The sequence below is a fragment of the Papio anubis genome, chromosome 1 (genome assembly GCF_008728515.1).
Source record: "Papio anubis isolate 15944 chromosome 1, Panubis1.0, whole genome shotgun sequence".
Classification (NCBI taxonomy): domain Eukaryota; kingdom Metazoa; phylum Chordata; class Mammalia; order Primates; family Cercopithecidae; genus Papio; species Papio anubis.
In genome coordinates, this window is record NC_044976.1 from 144,223,377 (window position 1) to 144,236,006 (window position 12,630).

The following is a 12,630-nucleotide window of genomic DNA, read 5'->3' on the forward strand; positions in this document are numbered from 1 at the left end:
TTTGGGGAAGTATACATACTTCGTTTTTACCAGAAATAAAATGGGATCAGAATTATGGCAAAAAGATTTCTCAGAGGTCTATGTGCTACAGTAAATAGTTTGGATTTTATCATCTTATAGTCAATGGGATCAGTGAAGAATTTTTAACAGTGAAGAAACTCAAGTTGATTTACATTTTTTCAAGACAGTGTGATCTTTACAGCTGTATTTTATCTTTGACCTCCAGTCCATGCTTAAGTGGGAGGTGAATTATGATATGATAGCAGAGAGAACTAAGTATTTGAGAGTATTTGAGACCAATTTTAAGAGTTAGAATCGACGGGAGGCTGACTGACTGTATTTGGGAGGATGAATGAGAAAGAGGACTCTACAGAAAATATAGGAATTGAACAAATTGGGGCAAGTGATTGGTATTAGTGGACATATATTTGTTCATCTAGCATATATGGAATATATTCTCATCCAAATACCATGTTATAAAATTCACTCCAAAAAGGTGAATCTCCTAGGAAAGGGTGTCGTTGGAGATAAGCCGTAATGACTGTCAACTGCTGAAAGTAAAAGGCTTGCTTCTATTTAAGTTCTTGTTCCGATTTATTGAACATAGAAATACATATGTAATGTACACGGAGCGACTCTGGATACCAATGAGGTGAAATGTTAATAAAGAAACATGTTGTATACATACATGCCAACATACCTCAAAGTAGGACAAGCATCATTAAGGACTAAGAGCTGGAAGAGAGGGAATCCTGATTTCTTTATATCTTCAAGAGCTTGGACAGGTGGAGAGGGAAGAGAGTGGAGATAGGCATACCACTGTGAAAAGAACATAAACAAAAGGACCAGAGATGGGAATAAGAAGATTTAGATGGAGGCCCATCCATAGAAAGTCTTGAAATCTAAATCTAAATTTAATTCAACAAGTATTGAAGTAATTTTAGATTTTTAAATAGAAGACTGTTCTATAATGTACACGTGTGTGTGTGTACGTACTTTATCAACTACTTTTTTGAATAGATATAAATTTACAGAAAAGTTATAAAGATAGTTCAGAGAGTTCATGTATATCACATTCCCATATATCCCAAATCCACTTTCCCCTGTTGTTAATATTGTACATTACTATGGTTAATCTCTCATAATTAATGAAACAAAATTGATACATTTGTAAGTAAAGTTCACAGTTTATTAGAATTTCCTTTGCTATTATTTAATATTCTTTTTTTGATTTCAGAATATCATATTGCCTTTAGTCAACTTGTTTTATTTTGAAAAGATGAACCTAGCTGTATGTAGAATAGATTAGAGCGGGGTAAATCTGAATTCAGATTAGAAGATCATGGTCTAGAAAAAATAGCTTATCAATTCATAATGCTTTGTCTGCAAATCTGAACTCTGAACAAAGTTATGAAAAACTAACCCATTTGTGGCCAGATTTAATTTGACCTGTACTTAGTATGGATATTCATTCATTTAATTGAAAAAAATATATTAATCTGTTTTGTGGAGTGCTATCCCAGACTCCTCTGAGGCAGTCTAGAATATACCTTGCTAAAATTGGAATAATTCAGAATTTTAAATACATTTTGCCTCAAGGGTTTCAGAAAAGGAACTGTGACCTGAGGTATATATAAGACCCTTCATTTGAGTTGTGTTAATGGGGGGCACACAGGAAAGAGGAGAGTATCAATAGTAGTTTAGACAGCAAAATGTCAGAAAGATAGTTTCTGAGGTGATTTTAATACTCTCATATTGTGGTGCATAGAAGACCATATATATTTGTAAATAAGAAAATATGATTGTGATGCTCTTCGAGAATTTTTTTTCATTACCAATTGCACAATATAGGGAGCTTCATACAGCACTTAATTTGGAAGAAAGCTAGGGAGAGGTCTAAATTCAGACAGAACTCCTTGGAAGAATGTGCCTCTTAAGAAATTCGTATATTCTTCATTAATATTTATTTTTTAAGAAATCAAACAGAAACTGAAATTATATTCAGAAATTGTATGTGGATTTAGATCTCACCTACAATTTTAATGCTAAACTTCTCAATTTAAATATTTTAATTAAAAAAGGGATGATTTCCTGATTGGTTAAAATTAAGAATTACAGTAAAAATAAAATACATGAGAATTTTTAAAGAACATCACTAAATTTTCTTTAAAAGCTAAGCCTCTCATTATATGACCTTGTTCTCCTGATATTTTAAACTAGACTATCATATAAGCATTACTTCTATTAGAACTAATAGTAACAGTTTGTTTATGTTATTCAAATATCTACTGTTTGTTTTATTTGTATGTTAGATTTGACTCTGGAGCTTCTGTGGTAGCAATGAGAGCCTGTGTTATTTTTGCACATTCCCCCCTTAATATTTGTAATATTCTTTTATTTTGCTTAAAAGTGACCTTAACTTTGATATAATGAATTATCACCAGTTTAAACTTTTTTCTTCCTTGCAAACTAATAGAGTTGTTGTGAATTCTTAAGTAATGTCTTCTCCAGAATATTTGCAAATGTGGTTATGAAAAGTAATCTTATCCTAGTCCCTTGTATTTCATGTGCTGAAGAAAGGCTTAGCCTGCTTTTGATTGAGACTTTTCCCATTTTATTGAGCAGTGTTGTTCCAGGCTCAAGCTGAATTGCATGGCGTAAGAAAGGAGCAGTGAGCATTTGATGAAAACACAATGCATCAATTGTGTCAGCATCTCGTTGCAGTCACATCTGGCTTACTGTCAGGGTCCCATTAGATTCCTGTGGTTTTATGTGCCAAAAATAATATGCTCTGTAGTGAATGGAACCAGGATATTAGCAGTTTGATTTTATAAAAAATCATCTTATTTTCTTTCAGATCTTTGTCAGGCTTAAGTTCCATCTCTGAGCTGCCATGTCTCTTTAAAATTTTACGACTGAGAGATCAATTGTTCTTTTGATCTGTTTCTTTCTTTTTCCTTATTACAGTGATTCCAGCAGTCTCAGCAGTACTGATGCTGGATTGTTTACCAATGATGAGGGAAGACAAGGTACTGAAATGATATTTTTTTCTCTCTGTGGAAAATCTTCTTCATTCTAAAGTTGTGCTTATTACTTGTTATTTCATAAGTTGATGACTGCAATCCATTTACCTTACACACATTACTTAGTGAACTAGGATTTAGTATCGTAGCTGGTTTTTTATATGCTATGGAAGGTGTCCTGTCTTCATGACCTAAGTAATCGATTATCTCCAAAAGCTAGTATGTAGAGCTAATAATATTAAGGAAGGATTATCTTGTTTGAGAAAGCTTTACGTACCTTTTTGATTTTCTCTCTTTTAGCAAATTTGAAAGAAACCAGTTCTTATTCTCTACCTAATTCCAAATGTACTTAAAACTGTTTAAGCATTCATAAAGGTGGATTTCCAAGTCATTTGTCATTTTTATTCAACTGTGACATTAATTCATTCTATCCAGTTTGTAAATAATTAGATGATTTTTATGAATTCAATATTGTAAACCGTTAAACAGAAATGTCTTGCAACTTATATGTTTTCCATCTTTGAAACTTCGGGAAGCTTCAGTCATTAACATGGCAGTATTTTGAAGCTATGAAAAATTTAAAACACCCTAATAAGGGGCAGGATTAATCCTTAATAGGATTAATTTCATTTAGTCACACCTGTTCATGATTGTTTCCCTTTTTACACTCCACACAAATCATGAAATTAATACAGACAAATACCTATCACAAACGTTCTCTTCCTTTCTTAAGAATACATTAGAGGAAGACAGTAAGTTCCAAGTGAAAAACACTAACATAAATTTTAAATTATAAATTTATTTAATGATGTTATAAGAAAAGGACAAAGTAGTAGCCGCCTACACTTTTTTTCTTAGTCTGTTCATCCTTTTGGCAGTACAAAAAAACGTAAATGAAGTGATCATTCTTTTCTGCCTACTTGTAAACTATTTGTTTTAGATGAATAGGTACATAACTATTTGAAAGGCCGTGGACTTTGAAGTTGATACTTTGCTGAAATATGTTAGAATGCTGGGGCTAAATGCGAGGGTAACTACTTTGATAATATACTTAAATTCTCATTAAAATACAGATCTTTCCTCAGGATTGTATTATAAACATGATACTGGTAATGAAATAAAATGAAAAAAATATAAAAATAACTTTGACAAGCCTATCAATCTTTGATAAGGGTGGAAGGGCTTACAATGATATGCCAGCATTTACTGTGAACTTACTATGTTTCACATTGCTAAGTGTTTTTCTTGCATTTAAGTTCTTAATTAATTCTTAAAATCCCTTTGAGAGTCCCAGTTTTTTAAAATGAAGAAACTGACTCTAATAGAGTAGAAGTAACTTTCCTGGTGTTGCAGAACACTAGAATTCTAATTAGTCTGTCTGACTTCAGAGCAAGTTCTTAACCAATGACTATTTGATTTCCCTATTGAAGAATAAAGTTGTGTATTACATCAAAAATAAAATAACTTTATTTTTCTGTAATAGTGTTGGAATTCAGATATGTAGTAGTCAGTTTCAAGTGAGGCCCTGTTTTTTCTTATGCTTAAACCTGATCTGTGTAAGTTTAATATAAAGCTCAGTGAAAGTCCTGATATCTAAGTGCTGTTAATTGTGTTTTTTGAAAAATTTTTTTTTATTAATTCCCCAATAGAAACAAGCTGGTGACTCTAGTTTTTGAAATGCCTTTAATTTTTGATTCCATCTTAGTTGAAATATAGCTATTTCTCATAAAATAATTTTCAACTGAAACTTAAGAGTATTTTTAGTTTTCCTTTAAAGACGTTTGTTGAAAGAGATTTTAGAAATCAGAAATATCTTTCTCTAAAGGGAAACAGTTTATGACAATCATGATGACCCTCTTAGAAACCAGAATTAGTGGTGGCTTCTCATAATCAAGGGAAGAAGACTTTAATGAATCTCAGATCATCTTCAAAATGCTATTTGTTTCTTTCTGTTTTTCTTTTCTTTTTTCTCTTTTTTTTTAACACAAGGTCTCGCCCTGTCATCCAGGCTGGAGTGCTGGTGGTACGATCGTAGCTCACTGTAACCTCAAACTGCTGGGCTCAAGGGATCCTCCTGCCTCAGACTCCCGAGTAGCTAGGAGTACAGGTGCATGTCACCGTGCCCGGCTAATTTTTAATCGTTTTAAAATAGGGTCTCGCTATCTTGCCCAGGTTGGTCTGGAACTCCTGACCTCAAATGATCCTCCCACTTTGGCCTCTCAAAGCACTGGGATTACACACATGAGCTACCATACCTGGCCTATCTCTCTTTCTTTTAAAAGCCATCTGTCTTCTGTATTTTTGTCTCTTCATAACTACTTTTTCTTCAAAAAACAAAATACTGATTCTCACCTATGGCACATTTCAAACTGAATTTTCAATTGATCATTTATTGTTCCATGGTTACACTCATGGATGTTCCCAAAAGTCAGAATTATTGGATAGTGTTGGGCAAAAACATCTCACTTATTTAATATACTTTCTTCATAAACTCTAAGGTATTGTCACTTTTCATTCAAAATCAACTTTTTCAAAACTATTTCTTAATTAGCTTAATGGGATTAATTTCATTTAGTCACATCTGTTCATGATTGTTTCCCCTTTTATACTCCATACAAATCATGAAATAAGCTAATTATATACCCATATCTGCTGCAAAGCAAGGGTTCTACAGTTTTAACACTTTTTAATTCCCGGGAGCAGATTAAGGTTTGTTTTTTCTTAATGTGGAAGGGGTAGTAACTTAAATGGATTTTCTAATAGGTTTTGCCAAAGGATTAACCAGCTTATTATTGTTTTTCACATTTTAAAATTGGTTCGAAAACATAAAATTTTGTGTTTTTGTTGCCAACAGTTTCTTACAGTCTTAAGATAATATTTCTTAGGTAAAGCTGTGGTATAAAATAAAAAGTTTTCCTTATAGATTATATATGCAGTTATCAAATAAAACAGGATCCCCAATTAAATTTAAATTGTAGGTAAATAACATGTAATTTTTTAGTACAAGTATGTCCCATGCAGTACTTAGACATATTTCCACTAAAAATTTAATGCAAGTATTGTATACTTATATTAAAAGTTAGTCATTGATCTTACATTCAAATTTAACTGCCATCTTGTATTTTTATTACGTAAGACTAATTGTGTAACTGGATGATAAAACTGAATCTTTGGTGGGGGGGGGTTTCTTGTATTTATACAGGTGATGATGAACAGAGTGACTGGTTCTACGAAAAGGAATCAGGTGGAGCATGTGGTATCACTGGAGTCGTGCCCTGGTGGGAAAAGGAAGATCCTACTGAGCTAGACAAAAATTTACCAGATCCTGTCTTTGAAAGTATCTTAACTGGTTCTTTTCCCCTTATGTCACACTCAAGCAGAAGAGGTCAGTAGCATTGGCTCCCTGGTGGATATAATGGGTTTAAGGTCAATCTAGGAATATTCATTCAAAGAGGATAAGATAAAGTGGAAATTAGAGAATATAAAGACAAGATGCTATAAAGAAATATATTGGCCACTAATATAGCTACTACATTTATCATGCTTTCAAATTATTTGAAAAATTGACTTGCTTTCTTGCTAGACTTATTTAGAAAATGTTGAAATGATAGGAACATGAATTGGGAGAAAAGAAAATGGGTATTTATTACTCTAGTGATTAAACACTGGTTAGTTAAGGGCTGACTACATTAGTACTTTGCTAGGTATTGCTCCAGTTTCTTTAAGTGTGAGTTTTGCATTTTCCCAAATAATATTCATGGCATTCACCGCCACCACCAACTTACTTTTCATTCTCTATTGATAGGATCTTCTTCTTCTATGCTTCAGCGATCATAGAAAACTTCTAAATTGAGTACTTTGATTTTCCAGGTTTCCAAGCTAGACTCAGTCGCCTTCATGGAATGTCTTCAAAGAATATTAAAAAATCTGGAGGGACTCCAACTTCAATGGTAGGCATACTTTTTTTGTGTAATTGTCATGTTTGGAAATGTTTCCATTTCTATGGAATAAAAAGCCACATCCTCATCCTTTATTCATATTCTAATGTTAAACTTAAAAATAATCCATTTTTTTGTAGGCTACAAACTGGACCAGTGAGATTCCCCTATAAACCAAATCTTCTAATGCTAATAAATTAGTTACGTTTTGAACATCTGGGGAATGACATTCGAGGGAACCTGGCTCCTGTCCTCTTCCCTGGAGGAATATCATTGAAGTGAGAGCCTCTTTGATGAAAAGATGGGGCTGTTTTTGCTGGAGGACTGGTATTCTAACTTTTAGTCAGAAGTGAACCTGACGGGGGAGGCTTTCTAGGGATCTAGGTTGGCCCAGGGTGGATAGAAACTACTGTAAATTATATATTTTTCTCTTTTATGATTTTTTTTTTACATTGAATCCATTTATGTATACTTGCTTTGCCAAAATGCTAACAAAGCTAGAAAATTTTAAACTTCCAGATCTGACAAGTATTCCTTAATGTTTATATTGTGACTGATTAAGAATTAATTTTTACATATCTGACTGTTGTAAATAAAAATCGTGATGCGTTGACATATATGGTTCATTTTTAGAGAAGTCTTATAGAACCAGCATTATTTAAAATATTTGCATTTTACTCAGGGTATTTTAACAAGGGCTAAGATGAGTAGTAGGTGAGGTTGATAATCTTTGCTGGAGTTTGTATTTTGTTCAGCTTCCTTTCTACTTGGGTAATCTGCTCTGTATTGCAAACTCATTGTATTTTATAGTATAGCTTTCATTGTACTGCAAAAATCATCCTCGTTCTAAATTAGCCACAGTGATAACTAGTCTGCAGTAGTAGAAGCATTTACCTTTTAAATTACCTGCTTTGTCTGATACCTGAAACACATCAAAATTATTATTTTGGTTTAGAGCTTAATGAAACATGTGAAAGCTGGTATTTTTAACAAATACTGTGTGATTCTGAATCATATTGTCATGTTTAAAAGTGAGAGCTGCTTGTACATCTTTAGAATGGCAGACCATATGTGTCACTGTGAGTGTCAGAAATACTTGCATGAGCTCATTTTCACCAACCGGGGGGAAAATGTAATGTTTCTATTGATGGTATAATTTAGACACTATAATAAGTTCAGACCATTTGAGTTCTTCAAAATGGTTATATTAAAATGATATTTTTATTAAGCTTCAATAATGAAAATGTGATTTAATATGTGTATTTTTATATTATTGTATGGATTAATTGTTAATTCAGCATTTAATGGCTAACTTAAATATGATTGGAAAAGAAACTTCAAGTTGCCATTGCTTTTACCTAAAGTTTTTAAAATCTGAAAGATTTTAGCAAATGCATTAAGCAGGAATGTGTGACATCTCCTTTTAGATTGCTTGTCTAATTTGGAGAGATTAAAAATGGTAAAATGCAACTTTGAGTCTCTTTACCTTTGCATATTTAAAGTGATATTTAAAGGTACAATAGTGTGGTGTTGGTAATTGTAAGTAAGCTTTTCTGTGCTGTGTCTTTGGAGTAAAAATTCATGTTTTTTTTCTGAATTACATAAATGCTTTTGTTTTATTTTGTATAATGACTGTCTTTTAGATCTGAATAAGTCACTTTAAAACCTTGGCCTATGAACTTTGCCTTATCAATCATGAATCTAGATGAATGCTATCTAGTTCTTGGTTCAGTTTTACCTATTTTTATTTTTGGTTCACTGCTTGCTTGAGCATAGCTGGGATTTGTAGCCCATTTTCTAGGCTTATTGCAATCTCACTGTGGTATTTTATAGAAGCTATTACAACTGATAGGCTAGCTTCATGGTATTGATGATACATGGCTTAACCATACTAAAAGCTGCCTTCCCTCTCTAAATTGTAAAAAGGTGATTAAGTTTCACTTGATGGAGATATACTATATATGTGTGTTTATCATGGAACTAGTGCATTAGGCCATAAACTGTTTTTCTGGTCTATGTTTTTTGTATTTAAAATTTTACTGAAGACAATGGACTCCTTTGGGTTTTCTTTCTTTCAACCCTGAATTGTCCTTGTTTGGATTTTTAAGTACTGTAATTTTTTTTTTTTCCAATAAAATCTCTGACTTGGGCAAGAAAGGTAAGAGTTCCAATTTGTGCTGATATTTCTCTGATTTCCTTTGCTAAGTTTTCGTTGTTGTTCTTGTTGCTTATGCTGTTTATATTATGTATAACTATAATATGTAGTTTTAAAAATCATAAGCTCGACCGGGCGCGGTGGCTCAAGCCTGTAATCCCAGCACTTTGGGAGGCTAAGGCGGGCAGATCACGAGGTCAGGAGATCGAGACCATCCTGGCTAACACGGTGAAACCCCGTCTCTACTAAAAAATACAAGAAACTAGCCGGGCGAGGTGGCGGACGCCTGTAGTCCCAGCTACTCGGGAGGCTGAGGGAGGAGAATGGCATAAACCCGGGAGGCGGAGCTTGCAGTGAGCCGAGATCACCCCACTGCACTCCAGCCTGGGCAACAGAGCGAGACTCTGTCTCAAAAAAATAAAAAATAAAAAAATATATAAAAATCATAAGCTTACAAAACAGTCATCTTTACACAGTACCCATGACATCTGGTAATAAGAAGTGAAATTTAATGGCCTTAAACTTTCACACTGGAAAGCCAGATTGTTTTTAAGACATATTAATTTTCTGAGCAAAGTCAAACACATAGAACTGCAATCCATTAAACAGAAGGCCAACAAAAGGTTTCTTAAGCACATGAATGATGACTGCATAAGTATAATGAGGTAGTATCTTTGAAGTATAATGACAGAGGGAGAATCTTTTACTGAAATATCTATGTAAACTTTTTTGGGGGCAAGTTTTCAGTTGTATTATAGTTGATTCTGACTATTTGCCATAATTGTATTCTATACATTTGCTGAAAACATTGAATTAGGGAATACTGAATCATGGCTCCTAAGGGAAAGACAGAGTTAAGTTCCTGCGAGCCTCTGGTCACAACATTTTTACCAACTGATCAATAGATAACCTTGTTTTGTTTTACGTTTGTGTTTAAAGATATTTAATATATATTGTTGATGTACTAACATTGAACTCATGGCCAATAGCACTATAACTTATGTCTGAACAAAGCTTATCAAGTCTTTTCTCTATAAGGCACATCCCAGCCTTCTTGCACTTAGGAGCACTAGATGGCATTTCTCAGCACTATAGAAGGCACTATTTAAAACAGAATAATCACCCACAAAAAGCACAGCAATGTAAAAAAAAATCTGGTACTAATTTAGACTACAAAAAGGACATGTGTTTACAGTATGATGGTTTAAACAAGTAGGAAGAAAGTCACCTCGCTTACCTCTGGTAGGAAAGCACATGTATATCAGGCAACTCAACATTTTTCACCACTCTGTACATGTTACTGAATGACTACAATAGTCAGAAATTGTGAGTATTGATTTTGGGTTTAACAAATAAATTTTAGCAAGCAGGCTGACTTAAAAATATGGAATCCACAATGGGAACGAAATTGACTCTATTTAGTTTTATAGAGAGCAAAGTGATATTGTAGAAAATTTATAGATTTTGAAGTCAGACCTTTGTGAATCCACACTCTGATTCTTTTTAGTTTAGTTGTAGTTACATTTTGAACCTTCTTCCCTCTTTTTGTTAAATACCAACAATAGTTACTTTTGCATAAGTGTCGTCAGGTTTTTAAATGAGATTATGTATACATAATGGGCCCAGCACCATCTCTGGTGCATAATATATATTAAATAAATGATAGTTACTATTATTAGATATATTAAACACAATACCTGGTACTTAAAGAACTTTTGTATCATGAGTCAAAGTGCAGAATTGTGGACCTTAAACTTTTCTGGTTTTTCCTTTTTTTTTTTTTTTTTTTTGAGATGGTTCTTGCTCTGTTGCCCAGGCTGGAGTGCAGTGGCACAATTAAGGCTCACTGCAGCTGTGACCTCCCAGTCTCAAGCAATGCTACCACCTCAACCTCCTGAGTAGCAGGGTCTACAGGTGTGCACCAACACGTGTGGCTAATTGTTATATTTTTAGTAGAGATGGGGTGTCGCCATGTTGTCCAGGCTGGTATCAAACTCCTGGGCTCAAGCCTCCCAAAGTGTTGGAATTACAGGCGTGAAGCACCGCAACTGGCTTGTTCATATTTTATATAAAATTTGCCTTTACATTTAATATTTAAAGCTTTTTATATGGCATTCTTTTTTGTTTCTTTTATACCTCATTTATATTTGAACTGGCCTCTTTTCTTTAATATGGTCTGTGAATCATAGTTTCAAATATTTAGGTTGACAGCCACTCCGCTAAATCTCAAAACTGAACTGCAAACTGAGAAACTGCTTTAAACTCTTCTCCTGACCACAGAGCACATAACCTTCTCCCTCCATCATTTAAGCTAAATGAGTAGCTTAAATGATGGAGGGAGAAGGTCTAATAGCTATTCCTGAACCTATACTGTTCAGGAGATTTGGGTCCTGATCTACTTGACCTGCCTGATTTTTTAAATTAATTATGCTCATGTGCATGCAAACAGAGTCCTGAGATTTTTGTGTTGAGAGAAATTACTGTTGCCATCCTAGTAAAGTACCAGTTTGTTAAAACCCAGCTAACTAGCATCTGTTATTCCCCACTTTTAGGAGAATGAAGCAAATGGTAATTAATTTCCAGGGATATGCTGAAGCTATTATCCAGGAGATTCAGCCTGAATCTCTCATATTTCCATAGTTTGTGCATTAAGCTTAATTCAGAATAATATTTCTCAGAATAATGATGCCAGAATCAGTTTTGGGATATAGTACCTATAAAGTGAATCCAAGTAACCTTATGTAAGCATACCTTCCAGTTAGCCAAGATGTATTCTATTCCTGTGCATCCTAAAAAATTAGTGTTTTTTTGTAGGTCAGAGCTTTTAAAATTCTTTTTTTATTTGAATTAATGGTCTTTCAACAGGTGTTACATTGGTATGCTGAAAATCAGCATTCAAATTGTGTAGTCTTTTGAAAGATCAGGAAATAAATGACTCAGCTTAAAACACAGTTGTTGAAAGTCAACATAAATATTACATAGAAATTTTATATAGGAGTGATAGGAATTTGTTTAAAAGTTTTATAATTGCCTCAGTTCACTTTTCTGTATGGTTCGAATAAGAATACATTGGTGCTGGTATTGGTGGTTATTCTGCCAAAGAAAATGAATCTGATTTAATTGACTATTTATACATGTTTATCAAGTTCAAAAATCTGAAAAAAAATGTGAACATTAGCTCTTAATCCAATTTATCATGCTACACAAATAATCATACTGTTTACATTCACTATACAAAAACCCTGAACACAATAATTTGTATCTGTTTAGAATCTTGAGTCAGTTCATTCTATAGGAGAAAAAGAATATTGTATTTTCTTCTGTGAAGTCATAGAAAATCAGGATTACATGAGTGGCATTTTGTTAATGACAATCATACTGTAATGGTTTACTCTGTATGTCTTGCTCAACTTTTGTTGTTTCTTAGGAAACTAGAGTAGGAATATTTAGTCTACTTTATAGCCTTTTACAGCAGAAGGGCCATGTAATTTTTTTTTTTTTTTTTGAGATGGAG

At 33.4% G+C, this 12,630-nt stretch overlaps 1 protein-coding gene across 6 annotated transcripts in view; it reads left to right on the forward strand.

Annotated features, from left to right (window-relative positions):
- Positions 1-12,630, forward strand: part of GPATCH2 (G-patch domain containing 2) — a 201,804-nt gene that overhangs the window by 13,812 nt on the left and 175,362 nt on the right. For 5 of the 6 annotated variants that reach the window (XR_001895551.2, XR_002517433.2, XM_003893105.5 and 2 more), the window contains exons 3-5: positions 2,968-3,029; positions 6,226-6,408; positions 6,894-6,973. Coding sequence is in view for 4 of the 6 variants with exons in the window: in XM_003893105.5 (XP_003893154.1) it covers positions 2,968-3,029; positions 6,226-6,408; positions 6,894-6,973 (325 nt within the window). In the remaining 2 variants the exon portion in view is untranslated. Of the gene's footprint in view, positions 1-2,967; positions 3,030-6,225; positions 6,409-6,893; positions 6,974-7,101; positions 7,575-12,630 lie in introns of those variants that run through there. The other variant, XM_009187281.2, reaches the window with a different exon arrangement.